This window comes from Mchenga conophoros, linkage group LG12 (assembly GCF_057382185.1).
Source record: "Mchenga conophoros isolate Kocher_MC1m ecotype Shallow Benthic linkage group LG12, M_conophoros_male_GT1.1, whole genome shotgun sequence".
NCBI classification, from domain to species: domain Eukaryota; kingdom Metazoa; phylum Chordata; class Actinopteri; order Cichliformes; family Cichlidae; genus Mchenga; species Mchenga conophoros.
Window position 1 is genome coordinate 24,504,338 of NC_140537.1, and position 27,171 is coordinate 24,531,508.

The following is a 27,171-nucleotide window of genomic DNA, read 5'->3' on the forward strand; positions in this document are numbered from 1 at the left end:
ACTGTTCTTTCACTGTGATGAATGAGGAGTGAATCTAGCCAGGAGATCAAGGGATGCTGCAAATTCATAGGCCTCCTGTTTGACTTTACTGTGCTATAACTAAATTCAAAAGCGTCAGTATAACTTGAAATCACAATGTAGTAATATGTAAGTGTTTACTGCGGCAAAGGAGCTAAACAGAATGTCTTTTGCAGCAAGTGAAGTCATTTCCTGCTCAATATTTAAGATGCTTTTGCATTGGCTTCATTTTTCGTCCCCACGGGCTGTCGCTTTGTTTTCGATCAAACAACCTCAGAGTAAGTGCCCTTCTACCTCTACCCTGCTAGCAAAGAGTTACCATCCTGTTGTCAATTTAGCTCTGCCCAGTGTATCCATCAGACAGAGATGCTGCACTCATGTTAAGATGTTAGGACCAGCGGTAAATGCCCTTGAAGAGCAAAAAAACTTTACATCGACAATGGGATCTATTTCTGTCTGACAGATGCATCCATTTCAGAGGCCATTAATGTCAAAAAAACCACACACTCAGACCCGGAGGTGTCGTCATGAATAATTCCTGAGCAACTCTTGCAGGCTACTTCCTGTTCTGGTTCTGTCTGTGTGGGTATGTTTATGCATGAGGCATTCATTATTGAACTCTGAAGAGCACAGATATTCTGAGATAGCATCCAAAGGGATGACTCAAGCGTCCATGTTCAACTTCCATCATTACATAAGCCGGGAAGGTGAAGAGGTGCTCAGCAGACAGCTAAATCAAATACTCGCGGTGGAGAACAAAGAGAGAGCGGCGAAAAGCCTGACCAAAAGACACAAGTTACACAATTTTATCACAACTGTGTGATGACACGAGCTCTGACTCTCAACGAGGAGACGCCGTGGCAGGTGTCTTACACGCAGCCCTCATCGATTTCCGACTCGAGCAAAATTGGTCGGTGCCGGCTTGTTTCTATGGTTACAGCCAGTGAACGTGAAAGGATGTCCAAGAACCACTGAAGCCACTTTGCCTTAAAAGCTGTGATGCAATCGCTGACATAGTTGGGCCAGCTCTTTCGTTTTGCGTCTCGCCTCGTAGCTTTACGTCACTGTCAGTGTCTTCTCTCTTTCTCTTCCTCTGAACAATCCAACAAACCCATGTGTTTCTGAGACAAGGCCAGCCATATTGCACAGTCACTCATCTTTGCCGTCTTCCATTTATCACTGCAGAAGAAAACTCAGCAAATGAGAGGCCTTGAACCACGGTATAAACAACTGCGCTGTAAACACAACCTCTATCAACCCATCTCTCTCACTGCACCCATTTCCTGCTGCAAGTTTAAACATAGGGAAGATAAAATACTTGCTTTGACCTAGGCCCCTGCACAGATATGGGCATAATTAGCTTGAATCTAATTCTCACCACACTGAACAGGAACCGCTTATTTTCTTATGAAACAAGGGCAGCCCCCGCTCCCCCAAGTATGTTTGAGAATAACCCTAATACATGGCATGTCCCTAATCTATTATTAAGGCCACTCTCAGAAAGAGTAACGGCATGAAACATCTTAACATCTTCAGGGAGTTTGAAAATAACAACAGTGAAAGGTCTGCACTTGTATACTGTCTTTTAACGTAGCAAGGCTCTAAAAATCAATTTACAGCACTTCACATTCACCCATGCACATGCACGGCAGTGGGGTGAAGCTTACATTCAACCTACTGGCTGATGTTGGGAACATCTTTGACTGTGGCCACACCCCAAAAAAAGGACAAGTACTCTTTTTTTTGATAGAAAAAGCTTGTTTATTAAATAAATAAATACTGCGCTTTTTTACACAATAAGTTATGCAGGACATGTTTTACCCAGGTGACAATGGCTCTTAAGGGATCCTCAGAGGATGTATGGTACTAGTTTTTTAGTTGTTTTTTTGTTGTTGTTTTTTTAACGTCATTTTCTCCTCCTGCCCCCTTCCCCCATATCACCCCTTTGGTTCTCAACTTAATAAGCTGAACCCATCTGTCAGTAAAGAGAACAAATCACAGTTTTTAAAGTTAGTGTGACATTACACCCTTCCCACTCAGACACACACTCACTCGTACACACAGCCAAACTCTGTAGCATCCTCACATATTAGCCAGTAATTCCTTTGCACTGGTGAGTTGGCCGCGACATAAGCTGTACAACATTTACATTATTCCACAGTCAGGCTCTGACATTCAGAGCATCAATATATGGATTCCCTCTGGATTAATTCAGCTATACTCTATACAGTGAAGCTGGTGCCAGCCCAGCATTTCTCTCTACTTCCCAAATATCCCTCTTTCCCCATCCCCATAAAACACTTGGGGATCGCATTCGTACCAACATACGCCCTCCTTTCTCTCCTTCCAACAATCCACATACAAGTCAGCCCTTTTCCATCCACAGTTATTGTGCTACATTTCAGTTTCTCAGTCTTTCAGTCTCTTGCTTTTTTATTTTTTTCCACACCTCGCACTGGTGCCCGAGTGATTATGACACCGCACAGCTGGATTAATTTACTCTGCTCAAATCCATTCTTGAAATCCACTCGTCTTCCACGGATTCTTTCGGCATCCTCATTCCACCGCAGTAACACGTTCGGTAGGTTTGCTCGTCTGTCCAGCACACGCTCTGTGTGGGTTTAGCTGCATCTCTGCAGAAGCATGTTGAGGGAATACACCATGCGCTCCCGCAGGTCAGTAGGGCAGCCAGACTTCAACAGGGAGCTGAGTTTGAAGGTTTTGGAGACGCGGTCTTCGTTAATGTATGTCAGCATGTACTCCTCCCTCTGGCAACACAGGATGATCTTGGTGTGATCATGGTAAAAGTTAACCTTTAAAGATAAAAACAAACAAGAAAACTGATAAGTTTGGAGAACAATCTTTTTGTCTATTTGATTTGTGGTTTAAAGCTCCTTGATGCCATGCATCGCACTTGTAACTACGCTTCTACTGAGCATGCCCAGCAGCAGCTATGCTCCTGTGATAATGTGTGTTTACCTGGAAAGTGCCGTCATTAAACAGCATCATGAGGGCGCGGTCTGACTTGAGCCACTGCAGCAGGTAAAGTCTGGGCATGTGTGAGTCTGTTATAGTGCCAAGGTCCCCGCCCTGAGAAAGCAAAAGAGTAGCACATCAGGTCTAGACAAGCTGCAACGTCTCTAAGGCTACAGGGTGTGGAAATACAAAAGGAACATAACAGCAACATAACAATTTTTTTAAAAATGGATAAAGGAGTGGAGGAATAACGATTTTTTACTTACATCCATGAGGTTTTCCTCCATGTAATGGGAGAAGTACTTAAGCACAGTGACCTGCCCGACAAAGTGTTCAGGAACCTCACAGGTGGGAAAGACAGAGCGCTGGCCTAGCTCTGCGTAGTAATGGATGGTCCTGAAACCCAAAATAAAACAAAAAAGATCAGATTCGGTTAGATGACATTTTTGAAAGATTTGACACGATAACCGCAGCATGCTTAGACAAGTTAATGTTGTGACTAATAACTTTTAAATTTAAGGGAGGGCGTTGAGAAAGAATACATACTTTCGGTCGGGTAGGAGGCTCATGTGAGTGCCATTGTTGAAGAGAACTCCCACGGTGTGATCAGATAACTGGTATCCAAAACCGTACTTGTTGGAGTAATCCACCCATTTAGTCACCCATTGAAGACTGCAGCTGGTTGAGCCCTGAGGAATGTCACTGGCTGCAGGGTGAACAGAAAGAGGAGGAGGGTTAGAATACAGTTAAAGGTATAATGAAACAGTGAGCTTAAGTGCACTATTAATTGCAGCTAAGGCATGCATGTAGAGGTCAAGGCTTTGTTAGTTCACTCACCTTTAGGCATATTCTCCAGACACCCCCTCAGCACACTTGCAACAGTCTCAGCCACACTCCCTGTCGTGCTGTCTTCCAGGCCTTTTGGAGCAATAACAGGTGCTCAGTCAGCTTGACATGACAATGGTACTAAACACTCTAGCTATGGCAGCAGCTCTCTGTAACACTGATTTCTTTTCCATAATACATCAAAAAATAATTCCAGTCTGTCTGCGCTCTGTTAAACGTGTGGGTGAACTTACATTCACTACTGCTGCTGCAGCTTCCCAGACTCCCCCTGACGATCAGACGGATGGTGTCTTGCGTCGTCGGGGACTGGCTCTCTGTTGCCGGGGCAACGGGGCTCTCGGCAGATGGCGGAAGTAGACTTCCATTCTGAGGTGGGAATGAGTGACGACAGGGTTTAGAATCTGTGAGTTTAGATCATACCTTCCTACTATGACTCAGTGATCACCCACAGATGCAAAGAGGTTGGCTTAAAAGTTGAAAATAAGTGCTTTTAGCACTTCGGGAAAAATGTGCTCGTTATAACGTTTTGGCACAGCTCCAGAATGACTCACTGGATTCTCCTCAACGTGATATCTCAGATCTATTTAACTGCCGTTATGATGAATCTACCTGCAACATCACCCACACTCTTGCAAATATCCTGTCTTCAGTTCTTACCTCAGACACCTTTTTGCTGTGCTGTTGGCTGATGGCAGTTCTCTCCAAGTCATGCTGCAACTTGTAGATCTCCTCTTCCTCTTTGGTTAACTTATCTATGAAGGACAAAAGGAGTGCAGAAAAATGAGAGGATGACCTCCATGACCAGCCTAAGGGTGATAAAATGGGTCATGCACACTCAGTTAACGCTAGGTGTAATGATGCCCGTGCGTCGAGCATAAATTCAGACTCAAATACAAACTATTAGTGTGACAAGTAGTATACTGAGAACTTAAATGCTGTTGCAATACTCACTCAGAGTCTCGTAGTACTTGACCTTGTCCCTCTTCCCACCAAACAGCGCAGCAGCAGCTTTCTTGAAGAAACTCTTGGCAGGGCTAGAGATGTGGAAATCTGGTGCTGAATGGCAGCAGCTAGCAGGCAGACGTTCTGGACTGAAGCCCTGTGAAGAACCAAAGTGGGTCATCTGGTGGGAAGTGGGGGGGGGGGAGTGTAATTGTTAAACTCCTACGCTGTGACATTTACAGTGTTCAACATAGAGTGACATAGAGTTGGCAATCGTGTCTAACCTGTGTGAAGAAGTCATGCCTCAGAATGTGGTCCAGGTTGGGCCTGTCCTCTGGCATCTTGGCAAGCAGGCTGGCGATTAGCTGCTTAGCCTGTGGTGACAGGGACGAGGGGAGGGAGTAGCGGGCTTCTCTAATACACCTGTATGTCTCCTTCAGGTTGGTGGTTTCGAAAGGAGGTCTGCCCAGCAGCATAGTGTACCTGGAGGAGGATAGAGGGCATTGAGTGAGGGAGCTATTTATGCCATAGGAGATGCATGGGTAGTTTATCACACATATCACATATTTCTAAGTGAAAGAAGTAAGACAAGAATAGGCCTGTCCATAACACCCGATGCCAATATAGATAGTTTCTTAATAATTCATTACTAAACCTTTTGAAGTTCCCTAATGCTAAATTTATAGATATCCGACTCACATTACACAGCCCAAGGCCCAGATGTCTGATTCACAGCCGTGGCCCTGCTTGTTGAGAACCTCAGGGGACAGGTAGTTGGGAGTCCCGCAGATCGTCTTCCTCCTGTTTCCCGCTGGCTCCAACTTGGCAGCCAGACCAAAGTCCCCGACCTTCAGCTCCATCGTCTCGTTCACAAAAAAGTTACCTGTCGGGAAGAAAGGGAATGAGATGATGAACACTTGATATTCAAGCCAGGATCAAAGCATGAGCACAGCAAATGTAGAGGTACAGACTGAGGTTTAGTTACAAGGAATGATGTTCTCCCTGCACACAATGAAAGATTATGCACAGCACTGTAATATCACTAACCAAGTTTCAGGTCTCTGTGAAGGATTTCCTGTTCATGCAGGTACTTCAGTCCAGACACAATCTGTCTCAGGTAATAACGCACCTCTGGCTCAGTAAGCACTTTGCGGACCTTCAGGATATGGGCTAATGACTGCGGGAAAAAAAACAAAGCATAGAGATGAGAATAATTATAGAGCTTTCCCAAGATATAAGCACTGTCCTCTGTGCAGAAAAGCTTATCACACTTGACTACTTCCCTTAATTTCAAACCCCGTGGTAACACATTAAAGTTTTCTACTTTCGACAGTTAATTAAAACAGTAAAGCTCTTTATAGAGTGGGGCACATTCTGAATACCAAGTAGTGCCTCGCTGGATTTTGGGTGCAATGCAGGTCTTGTTCACATTAGAAACACGGCGGCAGTAAAGTCATTTCAAATTTACCATGTGGAAAAAACAGCACTTACTTTCCTGCTGCAGTACTCCAGCAGGATGTAGATGTTCTCCTTGTCCTCAAAATGGTGATAAAAATGCACGATGTGTTTATGGTGTAGTAATCTGTGCAGCTCAATTTCTCTGTCAATCTAGCGAAACGAAAGACAAAACACGTCTTAAATATATATATATATATATAAACATATAAGTTGAACATCACTGCGCTCAAGGATCGGAGTTGCGCGCTTACCTTTTCCCGTTGGTGAGGTTTGGAGACGCGCGCATGAGGGATGATTTTGGCTGCGTAAACTTTGCTGGTGGAGAGGTCGGTCATCTCATAACATTTAGCAAATCCTCCCTGGAAAAAGGAACAACACTGTTAACATGTTTTGTCTTCGGGTTAGGTAAATCCCAAGGGGGGAAAAAATGTTTTTAAAGAAAAGAAAAAACGATGGAATGCTTGCGCTACCTTTCCCAAAACTTTTCCACGGCAGTAGCACTTCCCCGTGGCAGGATCAGTGATTATCCTGGCCATTTCTGAGGGTGCACTGCGCTCATCCATTTTCTTTCGGCGAGGCTCGCAGGACCTCTGCGTGGATTCACACATGGTGCTGCCGTTTGTCTGTTGGTGCCCGGCGCTTCTCTGTACTTCCATCAGTTATAGGTCTGTCGTACAAAACTCAGAATGGATCCCGGAGAGCTCGGCCAGGAGTCTTTATACTCTGGCGCTCAACCCTCCCCCTGTCTGCCGCCCTCTCTCTGACGTCACGGGCATGAGAGAACGGGGGTCTGGCTGTTATCGATTACCTCACATGTACGTTTGTGTTGGTGGTGGCACAGATATGGAAATATGTAAAGCGACGTGCGAAACTTTGGTTTTTTAATAAGCATTATATATATGCTTATATATATATATATATATACATATATATATATATAAGCATATATATATATATATATATATATATATATATATATATATATATATATATATATATATATATATATACATATACATATATATATATATATATATATATATATATATACATACATACATACATACATTTTGATATATACATACAGTTTGATAATGAAGATAGACACGTGCTGTACTGTAGTATTTATTTAATCGAATCTGAATTCATCGAATAAATAGCCCCTTTAAGAAAATATACTTGCACATATCCACTATGCTGAAGAGAATCATTTGCATTCTCTTCAGGCTCACACCATCCGGTTGCTGCACCGAGGTCAGGTTGGAGCACGAGCGCCCTCAGGTGGAGATTTTGGACACTATTCAGATTAAAATGCGGGTTTCAGACATACCTTTGGGACCTGCAGTATGTTTATCAATGTAGTGCATGCCAGTTGAGCAGTGACACGTGGGACTTCACTCAGCTGGTTAGCGGTTGTATCTATAGATGTAGAAAATGTTGTTTTCAGAGTCATTTGCCTGTGGCAGTAGAAAGACCAGATTCATCCATGTGCAAGGCTGAATAACCCAACCTCATATGTATCCATTCCAGTCTTCTCTTCAGTGGCTCCTTGTTAAATTCAGAATTCACACAACTGTTGGGTTTTCTTTCTAATACTACTGAGGTGACTGTTGTTGTGAAAACTAAATAAATAAAACTGAATTGAATTGAAACAAAAACAGAAAGACACAAAAACTTCACCTCTTCTCTGCCTAAAAGTGAAATATTCCAACACATGTTGTTCAGATTGCTGTAAACAAACAGGCAAAGTGCATGCACCCATGTATTGCAAAGGGCTCAAATTACCACTTGCAGTTATGGCGTGGCTGTGCGGGCCATAACAACTACGTGCAGTGTCGAAAGACCAAACAAACCTGACCTCCAGCTGTGGCCGCAGACATTTATTTTAGAAAAGCCACACACACACAAGAAACCACAGCATTTGAATTTAATGTCAGTGTCACAAAACCAAAATGAAACAAAACTATTCACAGACTCTCCTGCAGCATCCCAGTGAAGGACATTTATCGGTGCTGATGCTGGAAATAAATGGCTTGCAGTGTGAGAGCTCTCGAGGAGAGATGCAGTCAGTCACAAACATATTCTTTATAGTGAAGCATGATAACATTACAGCCGATCGGAGCGGGCACGCTCTGTTTTGCGTAACTATTTTTAAATCCCGGTAGCTCTGCAACCAAGTAAGCTAGCGCAATAATTTTTTTTGCATAAAACTGGAGGAGTTGTACTTACATCTTATGCCATCAGCTTGTCCTAGGTCACAGTTTCCTTCCACATAAAGCTTTGCAAAAACTGCATAAAAATCACTTGCAGCAACAAAAACATGATATTCCAGAAACACGCTTCGCCGATCCATCAGCTGTTTGTAACACTTCCTATGTCCATCAGCGCGAACTATCACATGACCGCATGACCTGCCCGAAACCGGAAGTGACGTCATTTTGCGGAAATGTAGTTTTTTACGAATGGGGCCTTATGAGCTTGTGTTTTACTTGTTATGTGTTTTAAAAAGTTATGTTTGACTTTATGACTTTCTGTGTCGTTTCTGGGATGCTTAAGACTCATATTGCACTGCTGGAAATAGTTTATTTTGATGCATATGCTGTTATTTTGCAAATTTGCACTATAATATTTATTTTCGTTTTTCCTGCAGTATATAAAAATTGGTGTATTTCAAAAATAAAACTATGAAGACACTCAAAATAAATTTCCTGTGGTGGGAAACTAGTTTGTGTAACTTTTTTGTATTTACAGTTTTGAGGGATAAGCCTCTTAAATTTCTCTAACTAGAAATATATGTTAAAAAAACAAAAACGATTTTCAATTTTTTTGTAGTTTATTGCACTTTTTTGCAATTTATGTAATTACTATGCACCTAATGCAGACATATTATTAAAGTTTGGGCTATAATGGTTGTATTGATGTATAGCAACTTGAAATGCTCCCAAAAATGGCTCCACAGCATGTAAAAATATAATATAAGCTCTGGCGAACTTGGTTCTATGGTAGGTCTTAAAGGGTTAAAACAAGGACTTCAGCATTATGGCTTAAACTCCATTGGTTCTGAAAGTGCAAAGACTTAAAAAAAAATAGTACACGCGTCAGGTGAAATCATCCTGACATTTTGCTGCCGAGTCAGAGTCCTTCCATGTTCAAAGACTTCTTTGAACGATCTCTCCTGGTCAGTGCTTATAACTGCCAGACTACCAATTTATGCTCTCTTTGTCTGGGATTCTTATCATATTATATTGCACTTACTGCCCAAGAACAAAGTCCCAGGAGGGTACAGTGCTGTTTTGAGTTACAATTCTAGAAAGTGCTGTAATTTTATTGCACTGCTGGTTTTGCTTCGCTTCTAAGGTACGAGCGCACAGTGCTGATGTCGTAAGCAAAGGTCTGATCAAGTCCGAAGCCAGCGGATGACTGCTGTGGCCAGTTAGGGAAAGGAAAGCGACAAGCGATAACAAGCGCGTCATCTGAAAGCTCTTTCAACAGCTTCTCTCCGAGCACCTCCATCTGTAAACCAGCAAGAAGAGCCAAATTAGCACAGCATCAGATGACCAAAAGCAGAGGAAAACAATCATTCTTCACGGGAAAAAAACCCACTCACCACTCCCGGAGCAAGGAACGCTGTCACATTATTGTATGGAGACAAATCGGTCTAAAAGCAAGAGACAAACATGGTCAAACTACAGCTATTACCAAGTGTAAAAGACTATATTTCTATCACAGTCTTACCTTCCAGAAATCTTTTTTAACAAAGACTGCCTGCCTGGAGGGGACTCCTGTCCAGCAGGCCTTGCTCCTGGCATATGCCACTAAAATGGAGTTTATTTCAAAGCCTGTGGACTGGAAACCAGCAGCAGAGGCTGCAAATACCTGGCAAGCAAACAGGAGGAGTTTCCAAAACAGTTCAACTCACAGCATATTCACAGATACCTTTTTCTCTAAGACAGGTACACTCACTCACCAGTCTTCCATCTCCTGATCCCAGATCTGCCAAGCGACCTGATCTACCCTCAAGCAGCTTCATCACGTTCGCACTCTGATCTTTACTGGAGGGCAAATAGGGCACCTGGACAACAGTGCAAACATGCAGTGAGTCAGTACACATGGCAGGCATGATGTCTCAAGACTCTCCTTTTCAACACTGCCCTATTGCACAACTGACAGCATGCATTACAAAGTAATTGACATGAAAATATCCCAAATAAAATACAAATTGCTTCCATCTGTTGTTAAAGCTCCAAATTAAATGTACTTCTCTTCACAACAGTCAAGCCTGCTGTGACTATAGCCTTGAGTCAGCTCTCCCACTCACTGTCAGTGGAACTGCTTCACAATAATCTTCCAAATTACAATCTCAGCAGGACTCTCTGGTTCCCAGTTGTGGTAAACACTTTAAATCTGCCCATTATACAAAACCATTTTTCTCCTAGCATAACATGTTTTATTTGAGCTATAGCTGGAGTCATGTCATTAATCCAAACCACACGCATGCGTACACACACTCCTCTATACGAGGTAAACTGGTAAAAGCAATTTAAATTATTGCATATTCATATTAACAAAAGATCATGGTGCAGTTCTCCATAGAAGGTCATCATGATTAGACTTACCGCTGTCTTCTTTCCCACATTTGTTGCATGGAGCTTTATGCTCCAAAGCAAGCAAATCAATGTTAATGTGCAAGTTATGTTACATGATCTGATTTCACACATGCAACATTTGATATGTGAGTCAGAGCAGGTAGGTAAAAACCCTAAATCTCAGGGCGATCTCAGGTACCTTGAGCCTCCATGGGATTTTGCGGAAGCCCGGTAGGGTGAAGAGGCTCCATAATCCGTACAGGCCTGTAAGCAGAGCACCTGTGCAGGCTGAGAAGATGGGATGAGGTCTGTTGGTAGGGAAGACCCCGCTATAGTTTTGCAGGATTACTTCAATGGAGTCTTCCATGGCAAACTGTGGCAGGAGGGGTTAAAATACAGCAAATAAGTGGAAATATTACTGCAGCCTGTATGAAACAAAATGCTACTTGTATGTGAGATATTCTGATTAACTTACTCTCTGTTGTAATAGAAGGAAACTGATTTATTCATGTTGAGTAATACTGATTATTTTAAACATAGATAAAGATACAGGGTTTCAGAAGTATTTTTGTGATAGTGGTTTGGTCCTTCAGAAATTGTCTAAGTGGAAGCGTGGCTGTCTAGAAGAAATTCTTAAGGAAAGAAAAGAGCGAGAAAAGGCTGAGGTATGACCAATTACACAAGAGGAGATCAGGAGAACAGTGAGTGTCTACAGCCATCTAAAAAAAAATAACACGGTGGAAACTCTGCCATAGTTTGGAGCTGCATTTACAGCCTGTGATGCTGGGAATTGTGTCATAATCTATTAAATTATGAATGCCGAAAAGTCCTGTTAGATTTTGATCCACCGTGCAACACATTCTGGAAAGAATCTGATTGGTGACAGCTTCATTTTTCAGCATCACAATGATCCCAAACACACTGCTAATAAAGTAAAAGCAAGCATGAATAGAAAAAGACACACAGTGGATCACTATCAGTCATGAATTGGTTTCCCCAGAGCCCGGACCTCAACATTACTTAATCAGTGTGGGATCATCTTGACAGAGAACGGAACAAAATGCAGCGAACATTGAAAGAAGAGCTTTGAGCGTTTCAAGAAGCCTGGAAAACTATTAAGACTTCAAGACTATGTAATCAAATTACCAGAAAGCTTGTCTACAAGAGTTCAGTATATGTTGAAAAATAAAAGAAGACATGCCAAACATGGACTTTCAAGCTCATTAGAATTGTACAAACTCCTGTTTTTGCTTTATATACTGCATTTCCATGCATGTTTGCACTCGTTTCAACAAATTGCAGTGTCTATTTTCCATTTTCCTAGCAAAATATAAAGAAAAGAGGAGAGGCTCGAGGTTTTTCAATTCAATTCAATTCAATTTTATTTATATAGCGCCAAATCACAACATAAGTCGCCTCAAGGCGCTTCATAGATACAGAGAAAAACCCAACAATCATATGACCCCCTATGAGCAAGCACTTTGGCAACAGTGGGAAGGAAAAACTCCCTTTTAACAGGAAGAAACCTCCGGCAGAACCAGGCTCAGGGAGGGGCGCCCATCTGCTGCGACCGGTTGGGTCAGCACTGTGGTTATCAGAGCAGTTAGAGGCAACAAAATTGCAGATTTCAATAAATTCACTGTGATTATCTGGCTCGACATTTTCCATTTCATAAATTAATTCTAATTTAAATGACTTCCTTTCTGTACTGCAGTTTCTAATTGGACAATAAAACTTAAGACCAGTAGTGGCCATCATTCTGACACAGCTTACCTGCTGGATTCTGAAATACTCCATATATACATCGGCACCTTTTTAAAGAAACTGGTTACCATGTAAGTTTGTAAATGATCATGGTGTGAGTTTGCCTTAAAATATTCACAGAATTCAGCATTTACAGCAAAAATCAAAAGCAAAAAAGTTTTAAACTATATATTTCACACAATCTAAGAAGAATTTGGTATGTATGTATGTATGTATATATATATATATCTTACTATCGACCTCTTGTATTTCACGAGGAAAGCAACATAACAAATAATTTCAAATTCCTCTTATCACTATTAAGACTATAAAGCAAGCTGATTTCCACACCACATAGCATACACCACCAGAGCAGCGTTTCCGACAGCAGGTGGGGCTACAGTGACCTTTCACTCGCCCACAAACCTTCTAGAAAAAAAATATTGACAACATTTAGGTCATGCACCGAAACTACTCGAAGGAACAATCCTGTTTATTCTCGACAACAAGGAGTTTTACCAGTACAAACTATCCCGAAAGAGCTATTTTCAGACACGCAGACATATTATAAGAGTTTTAGATTCTGGATGAAGTCGATGCAAGCGCATGCACAGTTAACCCACTCACAGCAGGACAGACAAACAGTTCGGTGTGTGTGTGTGTGTTTGTGTGTGTAGACTGGAGAAATGTGCAAAGTTCTAACAACACCTGAAAAACTCAACTATTGTTGACAGTTAAGTCTGTCTACCTTACCTGACCCTCCCCCTCGTCTCCTGCGCACTCAGCAGCACGCACGCACGAACAGATCGTCCAGTCAAACAGCGTTCAGTCAGCATGTCCCGCCCTCTCGCTTCACGCACTTCACGCACACCCTATCAAACGTCTGCTTACTGCCTGACAAATGAGCTCTGACTGAATCCGAGTTGTACTCCACGGTAATTTCATGCCTCCTGGGTCTGTGCTGCTTATCGCATGGCGCAATAGTATAAGATAAGCCACTTAGGATTCAGGTGTGAACGCGTAAAAAAGCCTCTAATTAAGGCTGTTATATAAAAATAAATGTGTTTAAAATGCTTTAAATAGGTGTTTAATTACGATCATACATTTCAGGTGTGAATCTCTCTGCTCCATCTAATTATAGGCGCGATTATAATTGCAAAGATATTTTTTGTTGTTGTTGTTCATTTCCGCCGCGGCCTCATCCCAGACTCATTGAGCCGAAAGGTTCACAATAACAATATTCATCAGCATTCAGGGGTAGGCTCTTATTTGCACAGCCGCTTGTTCTCTGAAGTGGGGCTTTTTTGCTTCATGGGCGGGGGGACGGCAGAAAAACCGACCGACAGTGACGCAAAAGGAGAGGCTATTATATTTGCTTCCTGAAAAAAAAGACGAAATTATGCTCCTGAGCTGGGAGTTTATTGGATGCAAGAGAGAGCTGTAAAACAAATATTTGGAGAGAAAAAAAACTGATAATAGAATGGACTTGTATGGGAAGGTAAGATTCGCCATTTTTAATATATAGGCAAACTATAGCAGATACCCATAAAAGGTTTTTATCCCTGCACTCTTGATTTTGCATGGCAGGGGTCTGTACACGACATAGCCTACTGTTATCTGTTACTCTGACGCCCGTCAAAGGGTGAACTACAAAGGTTTTCTCTTTCTCTAAATATTTCAGTTGTTGACAGTTGGACTGAGCTGCATGCTGAGTAATGTAGTCAAATCTCTTCTTTTGATGCTGCAGTTTTCCTCCGCTCGCCTCCGGTGCAAAAACTACAACCCCCGTCTACGGGGTGACGGTGACGTCACAGACACGCACGAAACCCGCTTTTCCACCCTCCTCGTGTGCTCGTGCTCGGCTCACGCGGGCCAGCCTTTTTCGTCAGCTCGCGGGGTGGAGGGGAGGGGTGAGAGGCGGGCGCGTGCCAGATCGGAGGGGGACAGCTCCCAGGTGCTGAAATTGGTCGGAGCTCCACAGAGAGAAAGCGAGAGGCAGAGGGGGGAAGAAAACCAGCGCCCGCGTTAGATTCAGATATATACATATATTAATATAGATTTAAAAGAAAACGCATTCTACTAAAATAAAAAATAAAACAAAAAACAGGGCCAGATACAGATAGAACCGAGGCCTCCAAAAACAGGTTTGTTCACATAAATGTCCTCAACGCTTCTTCTTCTTCTTCTTCTTCTCTTTTTTTCTGTAGCTTGTAGTCGTAATTGCGTGGAAGAATTTCATTGATAGATAAAAATGACCTGCCCAGAATTGGTCGCCGAAACACTAGCTGGCATGCGGCTTCTCGCTCATCCGCGGGGTGTAATTTTATAGCAGAGCTTCTTGCTTTATGCGGTGCGTGTAAATGACATCGTTGCAGCGATATTTTCAACACTGTGTCCTTGCAAAAACACTCCTCGGTGGTGTTGTTTCATACGCGGAAGCGAACCGAAGTCCTGATCTTGTGTGTGATGGAGGTCCGGCATCATTTATTAACTGCACAGGTTTGGCACAGAGGCTTTGTCGGAACATTCACCTTGGAGGCGGATATGACTGTGCTGGTGTCGTCCTGTTCGTAGTACTCTCGTCCTCGGAGGTCGCTGGCTGCTGACAGCTTGCACTGAAACGGTTTGGGTAGATGCTCTGCTAAGGTGAAAGATCCATGTGTGCTCTGTCCTTTGTATAACACCAGTGTGTGGTAATATGGGATGAGATTTGACGTTTTTATCAAACAGAAGTCAATTTCTAGAAGAAAACTTCACAGAGGAAAAAATCAGTGAGTCTTAAGGTTTAAATAGCTCAATACAATATGAATAGGAGTTGTGTAAAATTAAACATTAAAAGATCTGAATCTGAAATATTGCCTTCGCTCTCTCTGCCATAACATTAATCATCTTCATATGTTAAAGAAAGTATTTTAAGAAAAAATCAGGCTTTTAAAAGTCCTGGTTATCCAACAGTCATCGATACAACAGCTTGTGGTGCTGCTCATGCTGGTTTGCCTTACACAGCCTTCTGTCACCTCTGATCTGGCCTTGTAGAACAAGCTTGCACTTTTTACTCTGCATCTGTCTGCAGCACTCTCTTTTACTTTGTGGTCAATGGACATGAACCATCTTAAAAAGCACTTTTCTAAAAATGTTTCCAACCCTTTGCATTAACCTCCCCTCCCCAATCTCTTTTTTTTTTCTTTTTTTTGCAGATGGCTGCCACTCAAGATGCGAAAGGAAAAGGAGAGGGAGGGGAAAATTTTGACTATATGTTTAAGCTGCTGATCATTGGTAACAGCAGCGTGGGCAAAACGTCTTTCCTGTTCCGCTATGCAGACGATGCCTTCACCTCAGCTTTCGTCAGCACCGTGGGCATCGACTTCAAAGTGAAGACTGTGTACAAGAATGACAAGAGGATCAAACTGCAGATCTGGGTATGAAATATTCAAACGCGAGCATTAAACATTTAGCGACATTGAGCCACAAAATATTTGACTGACGACCTAGCCAGAAGAAACAACTTGACAAATTTTGTTGAGAAGGAACGCTCTTTTAGAATCCGGATTCCTTTGTAATGCCGTCTGAGCACAGGCAAAAGTTTGTGTTATATTTGAGTCTGTTTGAGGACGTAGGAGACCTGAAATGACACCAAAGCAAGCTTTAATGGTGATAGTCCAGGGCATAAACAAAGTCCAGAATCTATCAAATGAATTGCAAAGTAGGAGTTCCAAAACTTAGTAATCACTAGGAACATCAGCTAAGTAGGAGTACTCGACAAAGGAAAAGGGGAGACTGAGATAAAATATATAAAAGGTAATACAGGAAGTGGAAACTGCAAGGAACACAGACACAGAGAGCAACACTTAGCAAAATAAAACAGGAAGAGCCACAACTGAACTGATAAAAACAAAAAGACCAACACAAAGATGAGACTGAAGGAACAAAATGGGAACACTAAAGGGAACTAATAAACCTAAAGTCAACTATGCCTAAACTACAACTAAAGACACAAATAACAAAACAATAAAGAACCAATCCTGAGCATCAGAAGGAGGAAAAACTCATAAGCATAAGGAAATACAAAATGAAAACTATACAACAATCTCTCGTTTCCCTCCACCTTTGTGTTCCTGCTGAATGACCCCTGTTTGTAAAAGGCTGTCAATCTATCACTTTGTCCTGACCTCTGTCCATATCTTCTTGTGTTTCAAGGATTCGATTGCTTTATATTTGGCAAAGTAAAAAAAAACAACCCACAACTGCACACAAAGGTATTAATTTAGATATTGGATAGAACATAACCACTTTAGCTCTGTATTTGGATTTGAATTTTATCTATTATCTCAATTGACATCAAAACATATCTCTAGTGATTTCTTCATCATTCCTATGGATTTCTCACATTTCTCTCTAATTTGTTTACATTCTTCCAAAGCAGTTGATAAGTTTGTAAAATTTTCCCCGTGATTGATGTCTTTTCACACAGAGAAAAATCCAAGTGAACCAAAATGCATCACTGCAAACCACGTGAGAATGGTCAATCTGTTTATTGGCCAGATGTGACCGCGTGCGACGCAGCAAAAGTAAATACAGGAAGAAGGTGCTGTGCTCTAGACTATTGGAGAACATGGAGAATTTAGGTGTGAAGACGCTCTTAGAAAACGTGTGGTGCATTAAGCTGGTCACTTAATTAACTCCATAAAGCTTCAGGAAAGGCTATAATGTGTTTGACACTCTAGTGTAAGCACTGAGACAGATGGAAGCTTCAACATCATTGACAAGATACTAGTAAGTGTTAGTTTGCCGCCCAGTGGGAGAGGAAACAGAAGCAACACCTTCTCTAGAACGTGTGGGAAACTGAAGAATGTCTGAGTTTGTTTAATTAGGAGTTCATCTGAGCTGTGAAACCAGATTGTCTCACTACACCTCTGAGATAGTGGGGAGAAGCAGAAAGCTTCTTGCTCTCTTTCTTTTTCTTTGACTTCTTTTCTACTCACTTACTTTCTGTTTTCTTTCTGTATTGCCACAAGTGTCAGCTTTCCTTCAGAGGTTCTGCTCTCTTGTTTGTCATCATAGCTGACTTTCTCAGCAATTAGCGATCCCCCAGACATTCGGCGTCTGCAAATCACATAGCGAGACAAAGCAAAGGCGCTTCGTCAGGATGTGGAAACAGACTTTGAACAGTCAAATAATTGGCTAATGGAGTTAATGTGTTTCCATCATAAGCACAGAAAAGCATAGTCAGAGAGAAAATCACTGGCCTCGCGTTCATGTAATCAGCCTATTGCTTTTAATTGGGCTAAGAAAGAGCTGTGGCACACACTAAGTGCCCATCTAAGGTGATGGGTGTTGGCTAATGTCACTGCGGTATGCACATCCTTAATCTGCTGAGGGATAAAACCGCATGTTGCATCACAGAGCTGTCCCTACTGTCGCATTAGGCTGAGCTGAATGAAACCAAGAGTGCTGGCAGCGTCATCATAGTGGAAAAACAGAAACTCACTTCACTCAATGAAGAAGAGAGTCGGGCTCCCTCTCCACTTGAAGCAGTCAGCTTGTTGGATTGATTTCTGGTGAATTGCAGACTACAAGCGAAGCTTTTCAAGGAGCTCAAATTCTCTGTACTCAAGCAGATTTTTTCCCTCTCGCTCCATTTTTTTAAGCAACTCACTAAAACATCCTTGAAATGCAAAGGTCATTGTCAAGCACTCGGCCAAGAATCAAAAGGCTTCTAAAACTGAAAGAAAGGAACAAGACTGTGGTTACACTAGCATTCATACGATTGGAGGATAACTTCATATATGCACAGTGAGAGTGAACAAGTTTCTGAAACATATCTTCCCCTTTTTATGTTGGTCAGTCCACAAAAAAAGCTGTTTATGCAGAACCACACAGACTAGCTGCTGACATTAAAATGCACATGTTTGCATGCATTCGTTTTTGCAGCATTGTCAACTGACAAAAGGTCCGAGCCGTGCTGTGCGTGGAAGCTCGGCAGGCTGTGAGCTCTGTCTTTGTGGAGTGAAGGTCAGAGCTGTCCTCTGGCTATAACAGGCACACTGTTGCGGTTATGTGCAGTATGACAGAAAGCAAAAGTACTGTGGCAAATACAATCCACTGCTGCCTTCTGGGCTTCTGTTTAACAAGAGCCAAGTAGATCAGCCAGAAGTCCTCTGTCATGTTTCACAGACGGCTGTGAGCACACTTGTTGTGGGTGTAACAACAGCTCAGTAAACATACAGTATCTTACTGGGCTTTCTGGTTATGTAACTGTGTGTAAAATTGCAGGTCTGCACATATTTAAGCAATCACAGGAACATTTATCGTGATATAGCTGCCTGGATCTATTTTTCTTTGTTTCTCATGAACAAAAAACTTCATCTGTCTGTACTGACATCTCAGCAAAGCCTGTGGCGAGTGCTTGCTTTTGCCAGGGCGATCTGTGTGCAGTGTGCTGCTCCTCAAATGCTGTGTAATCACTCGCTTTGCTTCTGAGCATTTGGTCCAGACTCACAAACAGCGAGCAGGTTTCTCGAGGTTCAGATCATTGTACTTCTATATTTAACCCCCTTTTTCTAAGAAATATATGTCACGAGGCTGAGCTTTTAATCCTGCACCACTGAGTATTCAACACTACTGAGCGATTATCAATTATTACTGAGGAGAGAAAAGAATCAATCACATCAGCCAAAACTGAATTGCTCTTTTTTGGCACTTCATCAATGCATCACCAGTGAGGCAATTAGTATAATGATTGTTTCTGCATCATGGGCACAGTAAATGAAGCTGTGAACATGTGTACATAACATTCCAAACTTGAGTTGATTTAAACCAAGCAAATGTCTCAGTTTGAATCATGTTTGCGCAATCGGCTTATTCATATGTTGCATGTGGCTGAACCTGACAGTGTAAAGTGCAGTTAGCTGCTCACAGCAGTGATAAATCTTGTTTTCTGTGCACAGGACACAGCGGGCCAAGAGCGCTACAGGACCATCACCACTGCCTACTACCGCGGGGCCATGGGCTTCATCCTCATGTACGACATCACCAATGAGGAGTCCTTTGGTGCTGTGCAGGACTGGTGAGTTATGGCTGCCCATATTCGTCAGTTTTGTGTGACAGGTGTCATCTCTAGGCCCTTTTTATTCTGGATATCATTTGCATCACATCAGCATATCAGGCCTGTTTGTTTTCATAATGCATGCAGTTCATATCTGTTGAGGCTGATGTGAGTAATGGCAGTCTTTAGTCTGATTTTAAACATGCTGTGGTGGAGCCTGTTCCTAAAAATTATCCAACTTCAAACTTCATTTCTAAACTCTCTTTAATTTCCGAGGTCCTGGAGAAAGTCTTCATCTCCGGTCTCTCAGTTGGATCATGTTGTTGGAATTAAAGCAAATACAGTACAAAGGTTAAAATCATATTCAGCCGGGCTATACAAAATTCTCATGCACCCCACTTTTATGTGGGGCCCTCAGCCTTTTTTTCAACTTTTATACTGGTCTCAGTATGGTTCATATTAATGTTGCACAGTTTTATCTGCCACTGGAACATAAATCTATGATTCCTCTGAAAGGCGTACTGGGCTGTCTGGAGAATGTTAACACATGGATGCACTAAATCTTCTTAATTGAAAAAACAAAAACAGATTTTATTGTGTTTTTTATAAACCCTCACCTCCACCACTTTGACCTTTTTTAAAAAAGTTTTTTAAAAAGCCCTTTGCAAGGAACCTGGCAGTTATCTCTTACTTCTGATAAATAGATAAATGCTGCATTTGAAAATCCGTTTTTATTCTTGGGCTTTTAAATCAGACTGAGTTCTGAGTATTTTTATTTGTGTTGCTTTTCTCATGTTTTCTCACTAAATGTTTTCCTTTTTAATTTCTTGTCTTTTTGTTCAGTGTTTTATGTCATTTGTTTCTTTTAACTGTACAACACTTTGGTCAGCAGCTGCTTTTAAGTGTGCTATAAACTAAACTGGACTTAATGTTGTACATGATCGATACTTCTTCTATTCCTCTCCTGTGAATATCAATGCATTTGCTATGCAGCTTTCTTTGAGTGTGCAGGAACTGTTTGCATGGACTGATTAAATTCTGGTGGTCTTTCTTTTAGGACACTGGCATAGGTCAAGTCTCACCTTTACTTTGTTTATTCATATTGTGGGACAACACTTTCCTTGCAATTATTCAACACCACAACTGTTTAATAGCAGATAAGACTGTGACATAGTCATGGATATAAACTTAACCTAACTTGTTAGCGGAGATAGTTTGAGTTCCTTGTGAGTCTGAGCTGTTTTAACTTTCCAAAGTCCTCGCAGTGGCCACAGCACTGTCTCACATTTGACAGGCTTGTTATGTAGTGTTTGCAGCGCTGTTGTCAGATTTAAGAATCAAGGAAGGGAACTTGTCAAGGTCATGGCTGCGGTCCATTCATGAGTCACTGAAGTGTCTGCGGGGTGTAACAGTAAGTCTGAGCCAAGTCCAAATACCACAATATGTACACTTGGGTTTTAAGGGGTATTTATTATTTTCTTCTTTTTTTTTTTGGGTTGTGTGGAAGCCCCAAACGCAATTTCATTGTTCTTGACAATGACAATAAATAAATAAATACTAAATACTAAATACTAAATATCTGTGATTCATGATGATGCACCCAAGTCTAAAACGGGACTTAGAAGGCTTCATCGAATCAGGAAGTGGGTTTTGTGTTAGAATTTTCACTCTAGCAACAAGAAGTTCTCCTCAGTGTAACCATTACAGCACAACAGCATCAAAGATTCATTAAAACATCAGATCCACACACACCCCCCCCCCTCCCCCGACATGTCTTTTGGTTTATATTTTGCTGATCCTTCCTCTTGACTGTACAAAGGTGTTGGGATGGGAAACATCTTGTAGTTTATTTACACTGTTTCTTGCACTTTCCCAGCCTCACCCACTGCCAGGCAAAAGAGATTACAGGAGCTCAAACATGCATTTTTGAGAGGAAAGATTTGTGAATCATCAGAGGCTCATCCTTATGATGTAAATGTTGTAGCAGCTGCACTGAGTTATACATATTGCGGCACTTTTGCAGTTGATCCAACTTCATACTTTATTTCTAAAGTCTCTTTAATTTCCGAGGTCCTGGAGAAAGTCTTCATCTCCGGTCTCTCAGTTGGATCATGTTGTTGGAATGAAAGCAAATACAGTACAAAGGTTAAAATCATATTAAGCTAGGCTATACAAAATTCTCATGCACCCCACTTTTATGTGGGGTCCTCATAAAAGTGGGGTGCATGAGAAATTCTTTGTGTGACTTGTATGATAAATACCATTACTGTAAGACCGCTGTCTTCTCCGCTCCAGTCACTCAGCTGTTAAAGTGTTTAATCTAACAAAACGCATATTTGTTGTTTAACTGGAAATGAAATGTTTAAAAAAAAATCTGCTGGGGTTCTGTACATCAGCAGGAACTGCTTCATATCATCTGCCTGATTGGTATTCAAGTGCTTTTTCTGTTACTGTAAGCCAGAAAGGCTTTCTTGTAAAGACAGCTCAGAGCCAGACACACCTATTATTCTTTTAAGGCCTGCTTGACACTTTAATAGAGCGCTGCAGTCTGAGCACAGTCTGTGATGGGTATCTCAATTAAGTGAGCCAAGTGTGTCACTCGCAGCAACCATCCAGGAGAGTCACCTGTGAACTTGTTCACCAGACGGTGCACAAATCCATCAGCTGTACACAAAAGAAGAGGCTCTTTTTTTACCTGCCACATAACCAGAATCCTTCTTTTTTTTTTTTGCCTTTACCACAGGCCTCAGCTCTGATTTCTCTCTCTCTACCTTGTTCCTTGTGACAAGGTTGGAGGAAAAAAAATAGAGGTTGCCAAGGCAACGGCTGCTTCCCTGACAGTGGCTGACTAAAGCCTGTGACGCGCTCATTTCCTGCCTATGTCATAGGAAAATGAGGGAAGCGCTGTGAGATTGACATCAACTGCTTAAGATTCCAATAAAATAAATATTGGACAGCAATAGGAAAAAAGGCACTTACCTGTTTAATTTAACACCTCTTAATTACTTGTGTTGCTTCGTTAAATGCGATACAAACACCAGTGCTATTTTTTTCTTGGTCAGTGAATAATACCTGCACGTAGATTCAGACTGACCCACATCTGAAGCAATAAAACAAGACAGAACTGGACAGAGAGCAGCGGTGTGCCGACATCATGCTGCTTTCTCTCTCTCTCTCTCTCTCTCTCTGAGATGTTGTTTCTTCCTTTTTCTATGGCTGGCTCCTTCTCTCCTGTTTTCAGCCTGTGGTGTGTTTACTGCCCTACTTTCTGTCAAAACTGCAACACCACGGGAGGAATTTGTTCCTTAAATTCCTTCCCAGATTGCAAGCAGCCTGCAGAGGTAAGAGCCATTCAAGCAGCTCACTGATTTGCTGTGAAATCCTTGTTCATGTGGATGTCGTTATTAGCATGTAATGATATTAACACTTGACACAGTTCACAAAACTATTTTAACAATGGAATCCAGTGTTTCCCGTGTGTGTGTGTTTGTGACTAAAGCCAAAAAGCTTTATAGCTATCTAAATATAAATTGTAAATATCTAAAAAATAGCAAATAATCACCTACATTACAGCAACAGTGACTACGAATTTTCAGAACAGAGCTGCCACTGACCCACTTTTCCGCAATGCCATCAGTGACTCAGATATGACACGATGCCAAACAAAAGGAGATGCAATCACTGTTCATGACCGACCCAAATGGTGGACAGATTTACATCTTGCCCTTTCTTCCAGTCCAATAAAAAAGTGGCACAGAATCTGTTTCTAGCACTTTCTGAGAAACCCGGCAAACAGCACTAATGTGAATGTGATGTATTTTTGTTGTGTTTTCTTTCTGATTACGTGCAGGTCAACCCAGATAAAAACCTACTCGTGGGATAACGCGCAGGTGGTGCTGGCTGGGAATAAGTGTGATATGGAAGAAGAGAGAGTGGTCTCGGTGGATAATGGCAGACTGCTGGCGGAGCAGTTGGGTGGGTCTCAGAGCAACATTCAGCACTTGGTGTTTTTAAAACTGGGTTGCATCACAGTCTGGTTTTTGCAGAAAGACCTTTGACATTTATTTGTTTTGTACAGACAGTCAAGGTTGTTCTAAACAAACAAAAACACCCCACATTTATCTTGTGATCATTAATCGGTCATTTCTACGTTCTGATCCCAAGGTTTCGAGTTTTTTGAGACAAGCGCCAAGGACAACATCAACGTGAAGCAGACCTTTGAGCGTCTCGTCGACCTAATTTGCGACAAGATGTCTGAGAGTTTGGACGCTGATCCAGCTGTCACTACGGGAGCGCCCACTGCCAAACTCACAGACAGCGCTCCACCCCTCCAGCAGCCCGGCTGCAATTGTTAGTGAGCCATGTCAAGGAGCAGGAGAGCAGCACAGGTCCTGTAAGGTGGTAAAAAATTGTTCTCCCTGAGCGTTATCACTCCTGCTATAGTGCTGCTTTCCCCTGGACTACACTTCAAACCCCGTTTAGTAGTAGAATTACAAAAATCTGTCCTATTATCTCTTAACTTTATCACCTTATATCAATAGCAAATAACCAGGAAAACAAACGTGGCTGTTGTAAGATGCATAACATTACAGTATAACTTGAATACACAGACACCATATTCTCATTCTTTGGCTAGTTAGTGTGGTTACAAACCAAGTATGTTTCATAGGCTGCAAATAGTTCACACTGTACACTTAATCCTTAAGACCTTTAAAAGCTATAATAATGATGATAATACCTTGAAGGATAGTCAGTGAGTGCTTTAATAAGCTTTTTATTTTTTATGTTTTTGTACAGTATGTTTTTTCCTTTTATAGGTTCCTGAAGCTGCCAAATCTATGATTTAGTGCACTATAGGATGTAGCGGCTTTCTTTTGTGTAACGCGTGTGTGTGTGTGGCTGTTGTGTGACTGCACAATAAGTGAGTGCGGGTTTGCGTGAATGCGAGTATTATGTCCGACTGCAACTTCGCCATCTTAAAATCATCTACCTTGGAAAAAAGTGGCCTTTTAGCATCTTCAATACGGCCTCTGTAAGTCCCTCTGTCCTGTTTTACTGTTGGAGTGTGTGTAACGTTGACGTGAGTACTGTTCCACCCTCCGCTGTCTGTAGATGTGATTCCTCTAAGTATATCTAATAAGTATATCTTAAGCAACCATTTCCATGTGCTTAGCCTCCAAGACACTCTTTTATAGTTCGATCCAATGAGCATGCTGCCAAAAACTCAATAATGTGTGCTGTTTTATTTTAAGATAGGCCTTACCCAAACCTAACCATCCCCTGCTCCATATGAAAACAGTGATTTAGCATTCCATTAAAGGAAAAATCTCTTACTGTCAAAGCACAGCTCACTGTGTGCGATACACAACAAATGATCAGCTCTGTCATGGAATAAACAGCCATATATTAAAATATGTTTAAGTTTTGACTCAGCATGCTTAAATTCCATGTTTGTATGATAAAATGAAGTCCTCCATCCTACCCCCACCCTCTGAAAAAATTGACAACAATGTAAAAAGGGAAACTTCTCATAGCGGGCATATACCGTACTCTAGTGTCTTAATGTAATTCCATGTAATAGAAACGTTGTAGGTTGTTTGAAAAGCCAGAAAAGTTTCAGTTCTGCTAGTCTTAGAAGAAAATAAATTGTGCCAAAACATTACAGTTCTTTTCACATCGTCGGTTGTTTGTCACATAGTTGAATAAAAGCTCTAAACAATTGCATGAAGTCAGTCCTGATATACCTGTGTAGATTTATATGATAAGATACTGTATATATCACGCTGTGTTACAGATTTAGGAGCATTGTCATGGCGTTCGCCGTGAGATGCAATGGGCCAATAAGTGCAATATTTTATGAATTATACCCTGTACATAGTTTCTCCCGTCCTCGAGTACAATGACCCCAGCTGCCGTATGTGAGTGACAGTAGGTCAGAATAACTCGTAAAACCCGAGGATGTGCTTCATTCAGTAACTGAATGTGCGACTGTAAGTGTGTATGTGTGCGTGTACCTGCCATATTGAAGAGACAAATTACGTAATATAGTGTACTGTTTGTGTATACCTTTTGTACAAATGTATTCACATACTATATGCTGTTCCTGCTAACTGTTGGTTGTTGACCGAACTTGTATTATCATGTCAAAATGCAGTGTTGTTGTGACAGATAGTCAGGGAGAAAACTTAGTCCATGACATATGCCATACTGTTTTACTAATGCCAAGAATAGGAATACACATGAACTAGTTTAAAGCGCCTGCGTGTACACATCTGTGTATGTGTGTGACATTATGATTTGATGCCAGTAGCCATGAAATAAATTACTGTAATGATCGCATTCATTTCATAGAGGGATGGTTAGCCTCAGCCCAACAGTCACTCGAGTAAAAATGCCATTTTAAAATATTATGTCTTTACATATAACTGAATATATTTATTTGTTGGAGTGCAAGCAGACTAAGAAGTATGTTTTTGAGATTATAGGAAATAAATCCAATTCTATCTGCGGGCGTTTGTGTCCTTCGTGACTCTTTGTTCACTCGTGAAGCGTGAAGATTGCTCTCCAACCCGCACCTGATGTTTCAGTGAAACTGCTCTGGTCCCATTTTAAGGCAAAGTGCGCCACCTAGTGACACGATGCTGGATTAGCACCAGAGCGGAAGTGACGAATTTATGGTGAGTCGAACCCACTATGACTATATTGTACATTTGAACGTTGTACTTTTATCGCACTTATTTTGAGTAGAAAATGTTGCATTTATCGTTTTATTTACTTTTTTACTATAGTTTTACCTGATAGGCATTGTCATAGGTACACACTGTTAACTGTAACTCCATTGGAGGTGCAATAAAAACACAATTGTGAAGCTACTTTAAGTATACAGTCACCAGACATTTCATTAGGTACACTTTGTTAGTATTGGGTCAAGCTTTGCTTCATTCTTCATGACAAAGTGCTGAAAACATTCTTTAGAGATTTTGGTCCATATTGACATGATCGCATCGGACAGTTACTGCACATCCATGATGCAAATCTCCCCTTCTACCACATCCCAAAGGCGCTCTGATGGATTTAGATCCAGTGACTGTCGAAGCCACTTGAGTACAGTTGTCATTTTTAAGACAACAGTTTGAGATGATTTGAGCTTTGCTACATAAACAGTTTGCTAGGTAGGCTGTGGTGTACTTCGGGGTGACTGTAGCTTGGTGGTTGGTTGGAGGTTCGATCGCTCACTCTACAATCCAAACGTTGCAGCAGAAATTGAGAAATTAAGACTCGTCTCCTGCTGTCCTAATCTGCTGAGCCTGCGTGAATTGTAGACCACACTGTCTAACACTTTTGACAGTTCTTAGTTGACAGTTCCAACTGCTTTAGTGTTCAACATGTTGTGTTTTCCCTGTTCTCTTGTGCATACTTTGGTTTAGTCTTTCATTTATTTAATGTTGCCTTCTGATCAGCTCGAAGCATTCTGGCCATTCTACTCTGACCTCTGGCATCAACGAGTTATTTTCACCCTGAGAACTGCTGCTCACTGGATATTTTTTCTTTTTCAGA

At 41.6% G+C, this 27,171-nt stretch overlaps 3 protein-coding genes across 8 annotated transcripts; 1 reads left to right on the plus strand and 2 right to left on the minus strand.

Moving 5' to 3' along the window:
• Positions 1–1,755: 1,755 nt before the first annotated feature.
• Positions 1,756–7,020, minus strand: plk2b (polo-like kinase 2b (Drosophila)). 2 transcript variants are annotated; one of them, XM_085294697.1, is made up of 14 exons: positions 6,711–7,020; positions 6,492–6,599; positions 6,274–6,390; positions 5,830–5,959; positions 5,482–5,665; positions 5,067–5,265; positions 4,792–4,963; positions 4,498–4,592; positions 4,074–4,206; positions 3,832–3,912; positions 3,541–3,700; positions 3,261–3,390; positions 2,998–3,108; positions 1,756–2,831 (listed from the first exon to the last, which is right to left on the minus strand). In XM_085294697.1, the coding sequence occupies exons 1-14, from the start codon at positions 6,894–6,896 to the stop codon at positions 2,640–2,642; spliced, it is 1,998 nt and encodes a 665-aa protein (XP_085150823.1). In that variant the 5' UTR covers positions 6,897–7,020; the 3' UTR covers positions 1,756–2,639. The 2 variants fall into 2 exon arrangements, with proteins under 2 accessions (XP_085150823.1, XP_085150824.1); XM_085294698.1 differs by having other exon boundaries at positions 4,792–4,939; positions 6,711–7,017.
• Positions 7,021–7,332: 312 nt separating this feature from the next.
• On the minus strand, positions 7,333–15,123 carry LOC146562689 (ATP synthase subunit C lysine N-methyltransferase). Of its 4 annotated transcripts, XR_014894673.1 has the most exons (7): positions 13,323–13,387; positions 11,026–11,199; positions 10,208–10,312; positions 9,976–10,116; positions 9,848–9,898; positions 8,470–9,753; positions 7,333–7,659 (listed from the first exon to the last, which is right to left on the minus strand). XR_014894673.1 is itself a non-coding variant. In XM_085294712.1 (6 exons), exons 2-6 carry the CDS (start codon positions 11,191–11,193, stop codon positions 9,565–9,567), a joined length of 654 nt encoding a protein of 217 aa, XP_085150838.1. In that variant the 5' UTR covers positions 11,194–11,199; positions 15,101–15,123; the 3' UTR covers positions 7,333–9,564. The 4 variants fall into 4 exon arrangements, 3 of the variants coding, with proteins under 3 accessions (XP_085150838.1, XP_085150836.1, XP_085150837.1); XM_085294712.1 differs by lacking the exon at positions 13,323–13,387 and adding an exon at positions 15,101–15,123 and having other exon boundaries at positions 7,333–9,753; XM_085294710.1 differs by having other exon boundaries at positions 7,333–9,753.
• Positions 13,802–26,126, plus strand: rab3c (RAB3C, member RAS oncogene family). Of its 2 annotated transcripts, none has more exons than XM_085294708.1 (5): positions 13,802–14,067; positions 15,767–15,988; positions 19,517–19,635; positions 23,465–23,589; positions 23,779–26,126. In XM_085294708.1, the coding sequence occupies exons 1-5, from the start codon at positions 14,050–14,052 to the stop codon at positions 23,967–23,969; spliced, it is 675 nt and encodes a 224-aa protein (XP_085150834.1). In that variant the 5' UTR covers positions 13,802–14,049; the 3' UTR covers positions 23,970–26,126. The 2 variants fall into 2 exon arrangements, with proteins under 2 accessions (XP_085150834.1, XP_085150835.1); XM_085294709.1 differs by lacking the exon at positions 13,802–14,067 and adding an exon at positions 14,491–14,713.
• The last annotated feature ends 1,045 nt before the right edge of the window (positions 26,127–27,171 follow it).